This window comes from Acomys minous (assembly GCF_964271855.1).
Source record: "Acomys minous genome assembly, chromosome: 10".
NCBI lineage: Eukaryota > Metazoa > Chordata > Mammalia > Rodentia > Muridae > Acomys > Acomys minous.
In genome coordinates, this window is record NC_140491.1 from 63046460 (window position 1) to 63066236 (window position 19777).

Sequence of the window (19777 nt, forward strand, 5' to 3'; positions counted from 1 at the left end):
CCCCATCCATCGTCTAAGCCCTACCTCAGGGCCTGACCAAATGAAGTGGCCCAGGCCGCCAGTCAGATGGGAAACAGTAAGTGTAAGCCCATCCTCCCTGCTGCAGATGTCCCACAAGGGCAGGCTAGTGGCCTGCATCCCCACCTTGTGTGTGGCAACTCCAGAAACAGGGGATAAGTCTGTGCCGGGTACCTGGGGACTTGCACAGTGTCACCTCAATGTAAGCAAGAGCTGGGGAGACAGCTCAGGGTGATTTAAAAGTCCTTGCCAGGCAAACACAGGATTTGTTTTCAATTCTCAACACACACACAATAAAAACAAACAAACAAATCAGATAGACGTGGCGATAGCACACTCTTAAAATCTGAGAGCTGGGGAAAGCAGAGACGGGCAAATTCCTGAAGGTTGCTGACCAGTTGGCCTCACCAAACTGGTGTGCCCCCGTCCTTGTCTCAAAGTGCAAAAGCAAACAAACAAGCAAAACTAAGGTAGAAGGTGGCTGAGGCAGACATCTGAGGTTGACCCAGCCTCTACGGACATGTGCATGCATACACGTGCACCCATGCACAGCACACATGGGCCTACGGTCATATGGACAGACACATACACCTATACACACACACACACACACACACACACACACACACACACAACTAAACCAAACCAAACTCAAACCCATAACAACCTGAGCAGGGCCCAGTGGGGAAACTGAGGTGCCGAGGGACAAGGAGGCGTCCCCTCACTAAACTGAAGCCGTAAGGAGCCGGACAGGGATCGGAAGGGAAGGATGGCTGATTCAGCCTTGGGATACGGCTCTTCCAGCGCAGCCCAGCCTTTCCCCAGCTGAGGCTGCAGGTGACTCACCCAGGTAACAGGTGGGTAAGAGCAGACAGGTGTCTGTGCTGGAAGTCTGGCGAATCCAGCATCCAAGCCAGGTACAGGAGACTCTGTGGTGTGCAGCAGTCCTGAACAGGGTCTCCTGAGCCACCCAGACCAGGACCAAGGCTTGCCCCGCCTGCCCAGCCTTTCCCTACTGGGACCCATCAACCATCAGGACCCTTTTGGGAAGTCTGTGAGGGGAAGGCTGGCTTCTGCACTCCCAAGTGGTACTGACTAGCTGAGGGAATGTCCCCGCCTACCACACACTCACACAGTAGGACTTCACTCTTTTCCTTTCTTTGAACCGTTTCACCACTTGGGTGGATCATCCTTGCTGGGCCCCCATGTATCCTGGCAAAACAGGGCAACAGCCCAGGGCTTTCCTCCGGGCACTGAGTCCTTTGGGAGAGGATGATGTAGCTTCTGTCTCTGGTAGAGAGCAGCCATCATGGCCAGTGGACTGGGCTGCTGAGGGAAACTGAGGCACAGTCTTTGACCTGCTCCATCAGGGGTACCCGCACCCAGAGCCACCACTGTGCTTGAGAGATGACTGCTAAGGGACCACCCTGACAAAAGTGGGCTCACCTTCAGCCATGCTAAACAGATAGGTAGAATAATTAATTCTTTAATGAGATACTGTACTTTCTGTTTCCAGAATCCTGGCCCCCAACTAACACAGAAACTTGGGACAGCAGCCTTGTTGGGCCACAGATTGGCATGTATTCTGGATTATCCAGAAACGTGCAATGTTTTTCTTTATTTCTTTTTCTTTTCAAATCTCTTCACAGATCCTCCTCTGCTCCTTATCACTTCAGGTGAGTTGGGGGACCCTCTGCTCCTCAGTTCCCCACTGTGCACTGCTCAGGTTGTTATGGGGTTTGGCTGGTGTGGTTTAGTGTGGGGGCATGCATGGGTGTATGCGTCGGTCCGTGTGAATGTAGGCCTGTGTGTGCTGTGCACGGCTGCAACCTTACTCTTTCACTAACGTCTCTGTCCCCAGCACATGGCTGTCTGTCAGCTATGTGTCAGAACACCATGTCAGCCGAAATGGCATGACACTTTTCCTTCTCTCCTCCGTTTTCTTTCTCTGGACAACAGCTGGGATTTCTACTGCTTGCCTGCCCCAGGGTTTTCCTTTAAACACAAATAAAATTGTCTTGGATTAAAAAAAAAAAAAAGACTGTCTTGTTGCCTCTTTCAATTATCTGCCCCAGTTCCAAGTCCTCATAAAACCAGCCCTTGGTGTCTGAGCCAATATTCCTGTGAGCACCCCTGACTACACAGCTCATGTTGGCCATAGGGGAAGCAAGGCATTTGTACCCACCAAGTGCTCCTCCAGGTGGACGTCCCTCTGCCCTTCTCAGGGACCCAAGAAGGGGCCATGGAACTCCCCAAGGGCATGTTGTGGGATGATCCACAGTAATGTGTGGAATCAAATTAAAAGGCTGCAGGGCCCAGCATAACCTAGGATGCTGTGCACATAGCACATAGCAGCGCAGAGAGAGTGCTAGGACTCCTGGGCACCTAGAGGCCTGTGTTAGTGTCAGGGATGCAGGGCTCCGTGTTCAGAGAGTGCACATTTGCATCCCTGAGCAATGCAGGCTGCCCAGATGCCACATCTGCAGATCACAGGACAGAGACCCACGCTGGCCCCTCAAGTCACAGCAGGGCTTAGCACATCCTCTCCCAGTGAGGCCTGGCAAGGCAGCCCAGCTAGGGGAAGGGGATCCAGGGTCAGATAACAGAGTCAGAGACAGCCCCTACTCCCACTGTTAGGGGACCCATATGATGACCAGGCTGCACGTGTGTAGGGGGCTTAGTTCCAGTCCATGTATGCTCTTTGGTTGACAGTTCAATCTCTGGTTGCCCCCATGGGCCCTGGTTAGTTTACTCTGTAGGTCTTCTTGTGATGTCCTTGCCTCCCCCCCACCCCCGTGCTCCCTCCCCCCCCCACCCCCCACCCCTGCTTCCTCTACCCTTCCTCCCACTCTTCCACAGCACTCCTCGAGCTCGGCCTATTGTTTGGCTGTTGGTCTCTGCATCTGTTTCCATCAGCTGCTGGATGAGGCCTCTCAGAAGTCAGTTATGCTAGGCTCCTCTCTTCAAGCAGATCAGAGTATCAATAATAGTGTCAGGGGTTGGCTCCCTCCCATGGGTGGGTCTCAGGTTGGGTCAGCCATTGATCTGCCATTCCCTCCATCTCTGCAGAGCAGGTGTATTTTAAGCACAGCCAACACCTCTGGTTCCAGAGTCCAGTGCTGTTTCTTGTACGGGAAGAGTAACTCCAGGCATCTGAGCACAGGAGAGTTTCCAAACATCAAGGAACCTAGTATGGAGTGAGGCAAAGAAGGGAAGTTGGGTGCCAGGTGCCAAGCTTGGACAGACTGGAGCCCCAAGGTCCCAAGGGATGAATGTCATAGAAACCAAGGGATATATACAACCCCCCCCCTTTTTTTAGGAACACCAGGCTACAGGTGACATTGCAAGTGGCCTTACAAGGAGGAACGTGAAGCTGTAAGCCAACTGGAGTTGCTCCCTGTGGGTGAAGCCTGCAGGGGCAGGTGCTGAAAGAACCACAGTGGAAGGCAGCCTCCCAGACCCAAGGGACATAAGCCAATGTAGAGAAGGACAGAATCCAGGTCCTGAGACTCAAGCCAGGCCAAGACACACCAGAATCGCATGCACAAAACAGTGTGAGAAGCAGGGTGCTAAGAATGAGCAGATGGCAGTCCCAGGGACACCAAGTACTGAAGAAAGCTGTTATACCCAGCTAAGATGTCACCCACATCTACAGGAGAGATCTCAAGAGCTGAGCAGTGTACAGGAACATGGCACGCATTGAGATGCCCTTCCTGAGAGAAAAGTAACCTTGAAGGCTTGGCCTCTTCACCCTGGTCACCATTTTAGGCTAAACTGAGACAATCATAGATCTTGAGAATTCTCCCCATTAGTTCCCTGGTGGCATACAGGTGGCAGCAAGTAGCTGCCCTGACTTGCATTGTTGTCCAGTTGGTGAGATATCCAGGCTGAGCCTCTTTGTTTTTAAGATTTATTTACTTATTAAGTATACAGTGTTTTGCCTGTATGCCAGAAGAGGGCACCAGATCTCATTATAGATGGTTATGAGCCACCATGTGGTTGGTGGGAATGGAACTCAGGACCTTTAGGAAGAGCAGCCAGTGCTTTTAACCTCTGAGCTATCTCTTGAGCCCCAGGGTTGAACCTCTTTATAAGGTCATTCCCCTCAGACTGTCCCATGGGAAGGGCATGGAGCTGGACGGTCTGGATACCCTAGGCAAGGATTTCATAAGATCTAAAAAGAAGGACAGGTCCAGAACTGGGCACACATAGCCCTTTCCACCTCTGGGCTTCTGGAAAGGCAGTGTGGTCATATACTGGAAGAACAGAAATGGTGTGGACTACATAACAGCCAAGAGGATAGAGAGTCCCAGTGTCATTCAGCCTCAGCAGGGAGGAAGCCTGCCATGTGCTACCACAGGGGAAGATGCTGTGCTGGAAAATGAGCCTTCAGAAAAGGATAGAGCGTGTGGGGCTCCATTTATACGAGGTCCCAGAGGCCTTGGCTCCACAAAGACATGCAGTAGGAGTTGGGTGTCAGGGGCTGGGCTAAGAAACAGTGTGATAGGGATGGACAGTGCTGGCAGCTGCACAGCAGTGTGACTATGCTCACTGTGCACAGCAGTGTGACTATGCTCACTGTGCACAGCAGTGTGACTATGCTCACTGTGCACAGCAGTGTGACTATGCTCACTGTGCACAGCAGTGTGACTATGCTCACTGTGCACAGCAGTGTGACTATGCTCACTGTGCACAGCAGTGTGACTATGCTCACTGTGCACAGCAGTGTGACTATGTTCACTGTGCACAGCAGTGTGACTATGCTTACTGTACCAGGTGAGAGAGAAAGAGAAGTCCAAAGACAGAAAGCCTGGCTGTCAGCAAAACCCAACCCCAGGAAGGAAACTGGCCACCAGGGCTAGAGGCACCTCTCAGCTTAATGAGCACAAGGTTCAATAAGAAAAGCTCCGAGAGACTACATAATTATGCTTATCTCCACAGACGGAAGGAGAGAGAGGTTTTACAACTCAGGCTCCCTGGGGACCCAGGCTGCATCCCAGTATTACAGAGTGAATCAAACTGAATCTGAAGAGGGCTGGAAATGGAATTACTGACCAGGCCGGTGGCTCTGATCACATGGCAGAGGCACACACAGACTAGGCATCAGGGATGGAGGGCACTGTCCCATCAGGCCTTTGGACCCCCATGGGTAGAGTCTCCAACGGGCCTCAGTGTCTAAGACATACTTAGCATTTAGAACCACTCTGTGCAGGGCGGAGAAGAGCTATGCACTGAATTCCAGGGAAATAAGCTACAGGGCACAGTATACCTGGATACTCATCCCTCCACAATCTACGGAACTTGAAGGACAAACAAAGGACATCTGCGGACACAAGATGCGGAAGGGTACCTGCCAAGGCCAGAAGGAGCTGGCTTTGGGTATGTTCTCTTAGGGAGGCAGAGAATTATGACACCCTGCTAAAATAGCACCCAAATCCCAGGTGCAGAGAGGTCCCAGGTGCAGAGCGGCACACAAGAACATGGCACAGCCACAGATGCCCTTTTTGGGGACAGTGGATAACTTCAGAGGTTATTTGCAGACAGTTCCCGGAAATGCCAAGTCGAAGAGCGGCAGAGTAGAAGGGGCACAATGGACGCCCGTGGTCAGCAGGAGCTCCTGTAAGTGGAGTGTTAGATAGTTATTCAAAGCCTGGTGACAGAACAGATTGTGATGATTTTACAGTTTGTCGAGTAAAGAGAATAATATAATTAGCAGACACTGGGAGTGTGCAGGCTGCTGCGATCCAAAATAAAGACGCCCTGAGCTGGGGCTGTGGACCCAACATCATCTCACTGGAGAGGCAGTCCCTGGAGGAGGACGTCCTCAGGCAGGGGTGCTCTGAGGGCATTGCCAGAGAGACGGAACGGAGGGCACGATCACTGACACGCGCTACCCAGGGGTCCCCTGGCTTCTAGTACTAGAAGCATACTGGCTGACGGCATGTATGAATCGTGTGACCTGGGCTCAGGAGTCCCATGGCCTCCATGTGTGACCTGGGCTCAGGAGTCCCATGGCCTCCACATCTGCCGTCTGTGGGCAGGGCTGGTTCCTGCCGGAGCTGTAGGAGAGAACGCTTGCGGTCCGGCTTCTAGTGACCACATGCGCTTCTCACGGTGGGGTTTCTGATTGCCTACGTTTCAATTATCACATTAACCTCTGCCTCTGCTCTGGCCCTCTTGCCTCTCATTAGAGGAACCTAGATGGTACCAGGCCACCTAGAGAACCCTAAGTGCCATGTCAGCACGCGGCTCTTAATCCCAATTGCAAAGTGTCTCCTGGACCGGATGGTCGCAGGCCTCCAGGATCAGCACAGTGATACTAATGCAAGGTCATCACACTTGGCGAGTAAACATTCCTGCGTCCATGATGCGCAGGGAGAGGAGTGCAGGAGACACGGCTTTGCCTTTGTGTGGGATCAGCCGTTAAACTTCATCCCTCTGAGAGAGAGTAATGGGAGAGTGGAGGGTGTCTTTGGAAGGAATTATAATTTGGGGGCACAATTAATTCTCGCTGCTGCTGATCAAATCCCACTCTCAGACTGAGGCTGAGGTGGCTACACTGAGAAATAAGAAGGCATAGCATGGAGAAGGGGCTAATTCTTTCAGTCATCTTGTGGTAAAAGGGAAATGTACCCTCTCTCCAGCTGCTCCTCCCACCCAGCTCCCTCCCTCCATCTGCTCCTCCCTCTCAGCTCCCTCCCTCCATCTGCTCCTCCCTCTCAGCTCCCTCCCTCCAGCTGCTCCTCCCTCTCAGCTCCCTCCCTCCAGCTGCTCCTCCCACCCAGCTCCCTCCCTCCATCTGCTCCTCCCACCCAGCTCCCTCCCTCCATCTACTCCTCCCACCCAGCTCCCTCCCTCCAGCTGCTCCTCCCTCTCAGCTCCCTCCCTCCAGCTGCTCCTCCCACCCAGCTCCCTCCCTCCATCTGCTCCTCCCACCCAGCTCCCTCCCTCCATCTACTCCTCCCACCCAGCTCCCTCCCTCCAGCTGCTCCTCCCACCCAGCTCCCTCCCTCCAGCTGCTCCTCCCACCCAGCTCCCTCCCTCCAGCTGCTCCTCCCACCCAGCTCCCTCCCTCCATCTGCTCCTCCCACCCAGCTCCCTCCCTCCATCTGCTCCTCCCTCTCAGCTCCCTCCCTCCATCTGCTCCTCCCACCCAGCTCCCTCCCTCCATCTGCTCCTCCCACCCAGCTCCCTCCCTCCATCTACTCCTCCCACCCAGCTCCCTCCCTCCAGCTGCTCCTCCCACCCAGCTCCCTCCCTCCATCTGCTCCTCCCTCTCAGCTCCCTCCCTCCATCTGCTCCTCCCTCTCAGCTCCCTCCCTCCATCTGCTCCTCCCACCCAGCTCCCTCCCTCCATCTGCTCCTCCCACCCAGCTCCTTCCCTCCATCTGCTCCTCCCACCCAGCTCCCTCCCTCCATCTGCTCCTCCCACCCAGCTCCCTCCCTCCATCTGCTCCTCCCTCTCAGCTCCCTCCCTCCATCTGCTCCTCCCACCCAGCTCCCTCCATCTGCTCCTCCCACCCAGCTCCCTCTCTCCAGCTGCTCCTCCCTCTCAGCTCCCTCCCTCCATCTGCTCCTCCCACCCAGCTCCCTCTCTCCATCTGCTCCTCCCACCCAGCTCCCTCCCTCCATCTGCTCCTCCCTCTCAGCTCCCTCCCTCCATCTGCTCCTCCCACCCAGCTCCCTCCATCTGCTCCTCCCACCCAGCTCCCTCTCTCCATCTGCTCCTCCCTCTCAGCTCCCTCCCTCCATCTGCTCCTCCCACCCAGCTCCCTCCCTCCATCTGCTCCTCCCACCCAGCTCCCTCCCTCCATCTGCTCCTCCCTCTCAGCTCCCTCCCTCCATCTGCTCCTCCCTCTCAGCTCCCTCCCTCCATCTGCTCCTCCCACCCAGCTCCCTCCCTCCATCTGCTCCTCCCTCTCAGCTCCCTCCCTCCATCTGCTCCTCCCTCTCAGCTCCCTCCCTCCAGCTGCTCCTTCCACCCTCCCTCCCTCCATCCACTTCAGATGACTACTTTATTTCCCCTTCTGAGTGAGAGTCAAGCACCCTCCCTTGGGACCCTCTTTGGGTTCTTTGGGCCTATGAATTGATTCATGGTTATTCTGTACTTTGTGGCTAACATCCACTTGTAATTGAGTGCATACCATGGGCCTGGGTTACCTCACTCAGGGTGATATTTTCTAGATCCATCCATTTGCCTGCAGGCTGCATGATGCCTTTGTTTTTAATAGCTGAACAGTATTCCATTGTTTAAATGGACCACATTTTCTTTTTTTTAATTATTTTTTTAAAGATTTATTTATTTATTACATATACAGTGCTTTGCCTGCATAGCAGAGGAGGGCACCAGATCACATTATAAATGGTTGTGAGCCACCATGTGGTTGCTGGGAATTGAACTCAGGACCTTTGGAAAAGCAGACACTGCTCTTAACCTCTGAGCCATCTCTCTAGCCCCAACCACATTTTCTTTATCCATTCTTTGGTTGAGGGAGAGGGGGCGGGGATGGGGTGAGGGTGGGAATCAGGACTGGGAGAACAGAGGTCAGTGAAGGGGGGCGTCTCTGGGAAGGGAGAGGCTCCTAGGAGTCTATGAGGGTCACCGTAGCTGAGACTGTGGAGCCTAAAGTCCCCACCTCTAATAGCCAGGCGGGACTACAAGTGGAGGGAGGAAGACATCAACCCACCCATAAAACTTTCAACCCAAAATTTGTCCTGCCTACAAGATGTGCAGGGATACAGATGACGCAGAGATTGAGGGAACGACAAAGCAATGACTGGCCCAACCCCACGGGAGAAAGGCAACCGCTGACACTATTAATGATACTCTGCTATGTTTACAGACAGGAGCCTAGCATAACTGTCTTCTGAGAGGCTTCATCCTGCAGCTGGTGGAAACAGATGCAGAGACCCACAGCCAAACAATAGGCTGAGCTTGGGGAGTGCTGTGGAAGAGAGAGAGAGAGAGAGAGAGAGAGAGAGAGAGAGAGAGAGAGAGAGAGAGAGAGAGAGAGAGACTGACTGAGGGAGCCATAAGGGTCAAGGACACCACAAAAAGATCTACAGAATAAACTAACCTGGCCCCATGGGGCGCACAGAGTCTGAATCACCAACAAAGAGCATGCATGGGACAGAATTAGGCCTTCTACACATATGTAGCAGATATGCAGCTTGGTCATCATAGGAGTCCCTTAGCAATGGGAGTAGGGGATGTGTATCACTCTGTTGCCCACCTTTGGATCCCTTCCCCCTAATTGGGCTACCTTGTCTGGCCTCAGTGAGAGGAGATGTGCTTAGTCCTGTGGCAACTTGATGTGCCAGGGTGGGTTGGTACCCATGGGGGTCTCCTCTTCTCTGAGGGGAGGGGGAGGGAAGGATGAGCGAGAGTGTGACTGGGAGAAGAGGAGCGAGGGGGCTGCAATCAGACTGTAAAGTGATTAAATACATTAATTAATAAAACATAATTTAAAAGCTGGGTGTGGTGGCACATGCCTTTAATCCCAGCACTCGGGAGACAGAAGCAGGTGGATCGCTGTGAGTTCAAGGCCAGCCTGGTCTACAAAATGAGTCCAAGACAGCCAAGGCTAATACAGAGAGACCCTGTTTTGAAAAACCAAAACCAAAACAAACAACAAAAAAGTAAAGATAAAAGGGGGAAAGAAGTGTAACTGCCAGTGGGCCATCTGGCCAATTCAATGGGGCTACCCAATCCAGGAGGCAGCATACAAACCCCAAGGGTGCCAGCATCAGATAAGTTTGGTCCAGTAGGCCTCAGATACAGAGGCCAGTATATGATGGACACGGAGAAGCTGAGCCTCCATGAAGAGGCCCTTTAGGTACTGTGCTCACACTGGGAGCAGCACACGCTATTATCTTGGTTCTGTAGGTCGGAGCCAGGCGTGGGCCAATTCTAGGTCTCATGAGCCTTAAGTGCAAGTGTCAACAGGGTGGCTGCTCATAGGGGAGTTTGGGGAAAGATCTGCTTCCACGACAGTCAAGGGGCCCCAGGAGGGCAGAACCAACAGAACCCATACAGTACACAGGCACATGAGAAGGCTCGCTGGAGAACTGGCTCACATGAGGATGGAGCTGGAAGCAGGCCAAGTGCAGGAGGAGACCTTGGATGGTACAGAGAGACCCACTCCATGTCTAAAGCCCCCCATCATCATGTTTGGGCAATTTCTTTCTCTTTTTATTTTCCAAGTAAAATACCCATTCTGCATATCAGGCAAATGCTGTGTCAGTGAACCGTATCCCTGCCCTTTGCCCCACTCCCCCTCTCTGCCCACCCCCCCCCCTCTGGTTTTTCAAGACAGGGTTTCTCTATGTTATCTTGGCTGTCCTGGACTTGCTTTGTAGACCAGGCTGGTCAAATGACCTCACAGCGATCCACCTGCCTCTGCCTCCCAAGTGCTGGGATTAAAGGCGTGCCCTGGCTTTTTGCCTCTCTCTTATAAGGACACTTGTGACTGCCTCTCAGGATAACTTTTCTTTCTCAAACCCCCCAGAGAACTACTTTCAAGGTAACACGTGGTCTTCGTCTCATGTCCCAGGAACTGGACATGGAGATGTTTTGAAGGCTTTTGTTCAGAGACCTGGGAAAGGGTCTCAGGCAGACCCCTTAGGCCTATGGGTGGTCCCTGACTCTCCAGAGGCCCCATCTCCTGCCAAGAGGATGCAGGGGCAGAGGTGAGGCAAGCTGGGTGTTATAGGAGGTGCTACAGGGAAGAGGGCGGGCACCTCACAGTTGGTGTTTTGGAGCCTGGGAGGGCAGACATACCTTTGGGCAGAAACTCACTGGCCCAATGACACAGCTTCCTCTGAGGACATGTCAGCTATTGTCTGGCTCAAGAGGGTCCCCTCCAGATGGGGACATAGGACTAAGCCCCCTTTCCATGCTGGGCCTGTGCAAATTAATCAAGTCGACAGTGGGACAAGATGAGGCCTTTGAGTTGAGTTTGCTAGACCCTTTCAGGACAAGAGAGCTCTGTGTTCCTGGGGTAGGCAGGCTGCACTTACTGAGGAGCTTCTTGAGGCTGGACGCTGGGTGTGGGTGGTGTGGTGGAGGGGCCAGCCCTGAAGGTGTGGCTCTGCCCACATCTAAAGCAACAGAGGATGAAGAGGGGAGCCCCTGGGCTCAGAACCTCACCATCAGTCAGTCTCCCAGGCTGGCTCTGCTCCCAGGGAGCTCTATCTCTGAAGTGTCCGAGCACTTCATAGGACTAACAAGCCAGGGACAGCAACCAGGACCCTGTGAAACTGGGATCTGCCTGGACTTGCTAGTTAATGGCTGCCCTGCCCAGCACAGAGCTGTGAAGTGTCCCACACAAATCCTCATCTTGCCTTGAAGCACCTTCACCCATCCTGCTCAGATCAGCCTGCTCAGGACACCCTCCTTTCCTGCCTCTTGCTGTCCCCCGTCCCCCCACCCCCACCCCCCATCCCACAAGCCTGAGGCCTAGGGGATGGTCCCTGAGATGAGGACTCTTCTTGGCTGCAAAGGGCCTCTTTCTTGGGCTCTCAGGGAAGGCAAGTTTGGAAGGATGCAATCTCCACCTTTTGTCTCAGTGTTGAGGGTCAGCTGGCAGGTGGCAAGGTGGCTGGCCTGCCAGGGGGTTCCTGCCCCATCCCACCTCATCTGGTATGGGGTACACCTCTCTCACGGCATCTCCACTTTCCAGCATATTTCCACGCTACTTGGGTTCTCACAGGGAAGCAGCCTAGCCCCAGGATAGGGCTGGATTGTCAGATGCCATCTTCAGAGCTAGTGTCATGGGGCCTGGCAAGGCATGCTGCCCACTAGTGACTTCCAGATTCTTGGCTCTGGCCTCTTAGGACAGCTGCAACCTCTGATGGTGGTAGTAGTGTTTTAGGGGCCACCATAACTGAGTACCTTGAAGCCACAGTGCCCTATGAGTTCTCAGTTCTGGAGGGCAGATGTCCAGAGTTGGGGCTGAGTGGCTCACGCCAGCTTAGTGCAGATCATAAGCTATGCGGCCGCAGCAAGGCTCTCTTCTGAGGCCCTGTTCCTCACCGGTGACCACGTGTCTGTCTACATAAGCCTGAGAAGCTAATGCCCACATGAGTGCTTGCAACCCTGTGTGTGTGTGTGTGTGTGTGTGTGTGTGTGTGTACACACGCGCACATGTCTGTGTATGTGTCCGTGTGCCTGCATGTGTGCACCTGTGTTGGTATGTGTCTGTGTGTACATGTATTTGTGTGTGTGCACATGTGTGTACATCCATGTGTTTGTGTTTGTGTGTGCGCATGCATGTGTCCATGTGTGTGTCTGTGTGCATCTATGTGTGTGTCCATGTGTGTGTGTATGTGCTGCATAGATAAATGTGCACACACATGTATATAGAGGTCAGAGGACACCCTTTGGTGTCATACTCAGGAAGCTCCACTGTTCTACCTTTGTGACAAGGGCTCTCACTGGCTTGGAGTTCACCACTTAGGTATCCTGACTAGCCAGCGAACCCTCATTTCTGCCTCCCCAGTGCTGGTTTTACAAGCACCAGCTACCACCTCTGGCTTTTTAGTGTGTTTTCTGGGGCTTGATCTCAGGCCCTCATGCTTGTAAGGCAAGCGCTTTACTAACTGAGCATCTCTCCAGCCCTGCAGATGAGTGACTGATTAAACACTAGTACTGGACCAGCACACCGGGAAACCTGGTGAGTGCTACAATGTGTGTGTGTGGGGGGAGCGTGAGGAGAGCATAGGCAGGGGCTCTCTGTGGGGATGAAGGGACCCTGGTACCAGCTGTGAAGTTTCAAAACCACAGCACTGTCGAGTCTCTTGAGAGGTTCCCATGAGCCTCTTTGCAGCAGCCAGACCTGCAACGGACTGACCTGTCTTCCCCATTTCCTACATTGGAGTCCCACTCCCACTGAGATGGTGTAGGGGGCAGTTGGGGTTGAATGAGGTCTTGAGATGAGCCTCACCACAGGGTTAGTGCCCTCATAGGGAGAGGAGCCTACGCACACCCCCCTGTGAGCACAGTCAACAGGCTCCAACCCAACTACCAGCACCTGCTAGCCACATCCAGGAACCTGATAGATACTTCTGGCCAGACTGTGAGAATAACTGTCTGCGCTGGCAGCTGTCCCTGAGGGCTATTCAGTGCCTGCCCCGTGACTGCCCACAGCTGACAGAGACAAAAGGCAACAACACAACATGCCTTCCTGTTTGCGTTCAAATGGAGGAGGAGCTCAGAGGGCAGGCTATAGGAGGTGTGTGGAGGAGCAGGGGAACCCCAGGGACTGCAATGCTCCTCTTCCAACTAATCATGACCTCTGTGTGACCGCACAGGGGACCCCTCCACACACAGCCTTCTGTGTTCCGTTATATGCTAATTCAAGAGGACTCTGGTTTTGAGTCATGCAAGTGAGTCACTAGGATGTGGCCGGGGGGGGGGGGGGTATAGGACATGGCCTAAGAAGGCCAAGCAATGTATCTAGCTGGGTTGGCTCAGAGGATGAGAGGAGGAACTCAGCCCTTGGAGATGCCAGATGCATCATCTGAGGGTGTCTCCGGACATCACAGGCGTGGGCACACAGGAACTACTGATAGTGTACAACTTAGGCGGTGTCTTTAATGAATGGCGATATGAGCCCTAGGGTGCTGAGGAGCACCCATAGCTCCACAGTGCAATGGCCTTCCCACAATGCACCGTGTACTGACCAACACCCCTCCTTGCCCCTGTGTTCTAGTCCCCTTTATCTTATCCCATCTACCATCTGTTGGTCCTGCTTGTTTGCAGCCTTAAGGGCCCAAGTCCCCACGCCCACACCCAGACAGGGACAGCCAGAAGGAGGAAGGTAGAGCCAACCCTAGGACTACAACTCATATCAAGGGGTCACCTGGCTTCTCTGCCCCAGGCCTCATATCCCAGGCTCTGTTTCTTGTTTCGGAGCCCAGGGGACAGTAGGGGGACTCCCGATATCTCTAAGTGTGGAGACATGAGCGACTTCCCCATCCCCATGTACAGCTGAGTGTGGCGACTTGAGGGAAACAGACCTGGACAATGACCTGGAAAGTCTCAAACTGTATTCTGCCCAGGACACCTGAGAGTACCTGGAACAGTCCAGAACCTCTCAGACTCCATTCCCATTCTTCCTGCTCAAACCAGGCCTTGATTCAGTCATATAGGAGGCACAAGAGAGTATGCACGGGCACGGAGGGCTGGGCTGCACAGGGACATCCAGGGTTAGCTCCTGGAGCCCAGCAAGCTGGCTCTTCTGACCCGGATGACCCATTTTACCTCCCCTGAGCACCCTAGCCCAGAGATTAAGTGTGGGCAGCAGCAAGGCTTGACTGCCCATCAGCCACGCCTGCGCAGAGCCAGGGAAGCACCCCACAGGCATTTTAAATTTAAGTCCCCAAGAGAGGCAGCAGCACCTGTTGTTTTCCTGGGCTCAGAAGCCCACCAGGCAGGGCGATCACCACCCAGCTTCCATCCTCCTGTCCCACCAGTCACTTGACGTCTTGGCAGACATGAGGCTCCAGCTGGCTGGGGTCCAGGCCTTTCTGGGGTTCCCAGCCCAGGAGGACACAGTCTCATATCCCGTGCTCTCGCCTTTCCTCGGTTGCCTCAGTCCTTATCGCCAATAAATCCCCCACTTCCTTCTTGAACCTCTCTTGTTGTCTTGGACTCCTGGCCAGGCATAACCTCCATATCCACCCACCATCACCTTGGCTCATGCCAGGCCACACCCTCCACCCTGCCAGCTCCCTTCCCATTTCAGATCCCTGACAGCTGCTCCTCTCATGTGGGTTAACCTGGGAACCAAAAGGGCTCCTGGTCAAGGTCCAAGAGACCCCCAAAGGAGAACCAATGGTGCCCCCCAATACCTCCTCCCACCATAGAGCTGCCTTTGAGGGCTTTCATGCACAACTCTGGCCCCAGTGCCCTCTGAGCATCTGGTGCTGGTTGAAGGTACAGATAGCAGGCTACTTGTCCTGAGAGGGTTGCCGAGCGAGTGGGGCATAAGCAGGGCTGCCCAGCAGAGGCAGAGCCTGGGGGTCCTGGCTTAGAATGGTAATATGCTGTAAGAACAGAGGAAGTGTGATGAGAGGAGGGACAAGGACAGGGCTTGGGAGCGGTCGGGATGTGGAGCCAGGCTCCAGCCCCGAGGGCAAGCATGTTCAAGAGTAATGGGGAGGGCACTTAGTGGGCATCCGGCTATCCAGGGCACTTGTCAGGCAGTCCTGATGATCCTGGTGGAACTCTCCACTCCCAGCTCGGCCCCGCTCCATCAGCAGCACTTCTAAGCCCAGCTCTACAGGCAGGAACAATCTCAGAGAGTGGTTCTGAGTGCAGGCTGTCCCCCGAGGCACCTTTCTCTGCCACGGAGACCTGGGTGGAGGGCCTGCAGCTCGTAAGAAGGCTCCAGCCCAGTCCCCAAAGAGCAACTTGACCCGCTTCGGTTGCTGGCAGGATGGGAAAGGGGGCACCACACGCTCTGCACCCCCATGACTCTGTCCTCCACTGGGGGTTCCCCTCCACCCTGGCAATGAGGGTGATGTCCATTTCCCCATTTTTCTGGTTCTGTTGCCTCAGAAAAGTGCACTGAGACCCATTCCACTGTCTGAAAGCTAGGAGTAACACAGAAGGGGCCTGCTCTGGCCTTCCATCTGAGGCAGCACCTTGGACCCCTGAAGATGTCCCCTCAGGCTTGACCTAAGCCGACTAAGCCTGGGACAAACCCGCACTCATCTGCCCAGGGCCCAGCCCGTGGTCACCTACCAGTCCCGTCTCCCCATGGCTGGCCATTCTGAGCAGCCTCATATCGCCCTGGGCATCCTGCAGACAAAGCCCCAGCACCAGTGCTGATGGCCCAGTCTCTCTTACGGAAGAGGGACAAGAGATTCAGACATTGCTTCAACACCACAGCCTGAGGCTTCTCATGCCACCCTCTCAGGGGTCTTCACGCATTCAGAGGGAGGATCCGAGCCCGCACCCCCCCAAAAAAAAACCTTGGAGGTGAAGAGGGCTTCAACTCTCCTTAAGATGCCCTGGGCTCCTGGAGCTGGGACAGTAAGGTGTCATAACGGACAGGGGGCCTAGAACCTTGCATGTGACAGGATGCAGAGCACCCTCTGACTACTACTCCCCAGAAGATCTCAGGGCTCACACTCAGCCCAGAAGGTGAAAGTTTACCCAGGGTTACATGGGCCCCCGATGTGGGCGAGAACTCAGCTCTGCCCCTCATGGGCTGTGTGCAGTGCTCAGTGTCCTCAAGAGTGCCCAGGCTGGCAGTGTAGCCTCATATGCCCACGTGGGTGGCTGAGCATCTCCCTGTCAAGGCCTCTGAGGCTGTGGTGACTCATCACCAGTGGCTTTATTCCTCTGGAGAACAGGAAACCAGCATGGCTCTTCCTGCCTGCTTACAGCCTTCCAAGAGTTGAGGTGCAGCTCTCCCCACTTTTGCCCTACAGAGCTAGCTGTGGGGGCAAGACCACAGGGCAGGGAGAGTGGGGGGAGGCTTAACCTCTAATCTGTACCTATCCTGTGCTAGGGCAGATCACACATACCCCAGATGCCCCTCACTGAGACCCTGGGCCCTGGGTTCTGAGCTGCACCATCCTGGTACAAGAGCCCATCGTCTGCAGCCTAAGACCCCCACCCCAGGACCCCAGCCTGCTACCTCAGAGAACTCCTGAGAGTAGGTGGGCCAGAGAAAGCCTCCCTTCCTTTCTATTCTGGACCAAGCAATCCCAGACACATGGCACAGCTGCCTGGGTCAGCATCATACTTGTGGAGACGTGCCCCTGAGTCCTACCCTTCACTTTGAGAGCCAGTGATAGTGCAGAAGGAAAAAGGGACAGGCATGGGGGTGAGGAGAGAGGGGACAAAGCTCATCAAGAGGGAGTGACGGTGGGGTGGTTGGGCCAGGTTCCAAGCAGCAGTAGGAAACTTCCAACACCTGTCCTCCCCGCCCCTGGTTTGAAGTCTGTGCTCAGAGCTGGGTCTGTGTTCTATCAGGGCTCAGATGCTCTACAGTTTTCCGAATCACCGGCCTGTGAGGAGAACCCAGGGGCTCAGAGAGGTCAGAATCACCCACTCCCTGCATCTGGTACCAAAGCAGCTCCCATGAAGCAGAGGGTTTAGGAGATAAGGGAGAGACTTGGAAGGGGCAGGAGATCTTTCAGGATGATGGCCATGTTCTGGTTTCCGAGAGTCGAGGGCTGTACCAGTGCTGGTTATGTTCGATTTTACTGTCTTAAAATGTATGTTTCATATATAGTACAATGAAAAATGCTGCACAAAATGCCATGGCCCTGGCGGTTCCTCACCCCCTGAGGCAGAAGACAGTTGCTGCCACCCCATGGCTGACAACAGACCCCTTCACTCTCCTCCATGCCTGGGAAGGAAGGGATGCTGTCCTTCGGTTACATCAAGCACAGTCATTGGCGTCTGTCCAGCCAGGCCCCGGGTACTGTGAGGAGACAGATGCTGTTCCTAACCCAGCACTGGGAGAATCTTCCACAGCTGCTATTTCCCAGAATTTACCGAATCCCAGTGGAGCAAGTGCCCAGGAGGGAGGGGGCACCGACTTAAGATGACAGGAAATTGCACTCACAGAAGCCCAAGCCCTGCCCTGTGAGGGTCCCAGAAGGGCAAGAGTCCCCAACTACAGATGGCAGGGCCCAAGACAGCCATCTCTCCCAGTGCCGGAGCAGACCTTGCTAACTAGACCACCTCCGGGGCATCCTCCTGGGGCAGGCTTGTCTCTTACTGTAGCACTTGATTCAAAAGCAGGAGCAGTGATATACAACTGCAATTCCAGCACTCCAGAGCTGAGGCAGGGGGATAATGAATAAAGCAAGCTAGGCTACACAACAAGAGCCAAGCGAACAAACACGCCTGCACAGGGTCAGACTCCTTGGTTCTAATCAGTGAAGACTTGGAACACACACACACACACACACACACACACACACACACACACACACACTGCTCTGTGTGACTGATGGTTCTGAACATCAGGGGAGATCTGGTAGGATACAGTTTCCGGTAGACAAAGCAACCAACTGTCAAAATCACTTCTTGTATGCACTCCAGCTCAGTACACATAGTCCCCACACACTGACCTACTCGCAGAAATGATTTCTTTTCCACTTGTGATTTCGGCAGCTGATTGTTTTAAGTGCTCAGTGTGCGTCCTGACAATTTGCAGGCTCATGTACTTACTGTTCTGACTCAAGTAATTACATTGTTTGGGGGGAACCTGCATCCCAGTCCAGGGTTGGGGGTAACACAGCCCTGGGAAGGTGACTCGCAGAAGTATAAGTTTCTGACTAAGCCTCCCCTCTTCAGCCAGCCTTTTTCACTCTGCCAGTGTCCTTCACCATCTTGCCTTGCTGATGTAAACGCGCCTCCCCTGAGGCCGACAGCGAGAACACTAGTGTTTACCCAAGACAGTTATTTGGGGAATAGGCAGAGAGAGAAAGATATTTCTTCCCAGCTTCTTGCCAAGCCCCTACACTTAGGAGTTATTCCCATTGGCTCATTCTGTTGATCCCTGCTTAAAGCACAGAGGAGAATTTGAGGTGAACGAACGTCATAACACCTTCACTCCGAAAATGTGACCACGCTGAAATGAGCATGGAGGACGCTGACCCCTGGTGGCTGCGGGGGTTCCACGGCTCGTGCGTCCGGTTCTGCCTGGTCCTCAAATCAGTGGAGCTTTGGGGTTGGGAATGAGAGCGGGAGTCCGCGGGGAGACAGAGCCAGCCCCCTACTCCACACCTCCCCGCGCGCTCAGCCTCGGAGCCCGCTAGCTAGCACCGGGGTCCGCGTCCCGCTCCAGGTCCCCGCAGGGAGAGGCGCCCCGGATCCCAGACCACCCAAAACTTCTCGCCAGGGAAGCCTGGAAAGTTGAAGAACGCCGAGGCAGCGGCGGGGAAGGGGGGCGGGGGTGCGTGCGAGGCTCAGCACCGCGGACAGCTCCGCCACTTACCTATCGTCGTTCGGGAATGGCTGGTCGCCTAGAAGCAGGTCACGGAATCGGTACCGTGGCGGCAAGGGCAGCACCTCAGTGTCCAGGTCGTTCATTGTGAGGCTGGTGGCGCCCAGGAGCACGTCCCCGCGGCCGACTTTCCCTGCGCACGGCCGCCGCACGCACACGGCAGCGTCCCCTCACCGCCCGCGCCCTCGCCCGACACGCGCAGACCCCCGTGAGCCGCTTCTGGGCCTCCGCGACCCCCAGCGGGGGCGGGGCAAGCACCTTCGGGGGGCGGGGCTGAGGGCGGGGCTCGGCGGGGGCGGGGCGCCTTCCTAGTCCTCAGGGGCCCCGCTGGCGGCTCTTTCCCAGGACGTGTGGAGGTTTAATGGGAGTGGTCATAGCTAACCCTGGTCTTCCCATGGTTGGCATGGGAGCCCTCCTCTTCCCTGGACATGGGCCAGGCAAGCCTCCCCGCCTCCACAGTCGCCTCCAAGGCCAGTTGCTCAGCTTTTCTTCAGGTACTGGAGCCAGCATCTCCACCCTCAAGGCCTCCTGTCAGCCTCTCTCACTGCTGGGTGGCAAGAGGCAGTTTAAAGGGCCAACAATTCAGAACAGATGAGATCCACGACTCTGGACTTCCACAGACTCCTGTCCCAACCATGGGAGTAACTGATATGGTGTAGTGACATAAAGCACAGAAGATGGGGCAACCCATGTGCACCAGCCTGGTCTCCACCCCAGTGGCCAGCAGCCTTTGGCTGCCTTTTCCTGTCTTCCTCTCCCTCAGTATCCATGCTCAGCTGCACTCA

General features: G+C 54.7%; 1 protein-coding gene across 5 annotated transcripts in view; it reads right to left on the minus strand.

Annotated features, from left to right (window-relative positions):
• Positions 1–19236, minus strand: part of KCNT1 (potassium sodium-activated channel subfamily T member 1) — a 64437-nt gene extending 45201 nt beyond the window's left edge. For 4 of the 5 annotated variants that reach the window (XM_084800122.1, XM_084800121.1, XM_084800120.1 and 1 more), the window contains exon 1: positions 18984–19236. In XM_084800122.1, the coding sequence (XP_084656248.1) occupies positions 18984–19078 (95 nt within the window). In that variant the 5' untranslated portion in view covers positions 19079–19236. The remainder of the gene's footprint in view (positions 1–18983) is intronic. The other variant, XM_084800124.1, reaches the window with a different exon arrangement.
• Positions 19237–19777: the final 541 nt, after the last annotated feature.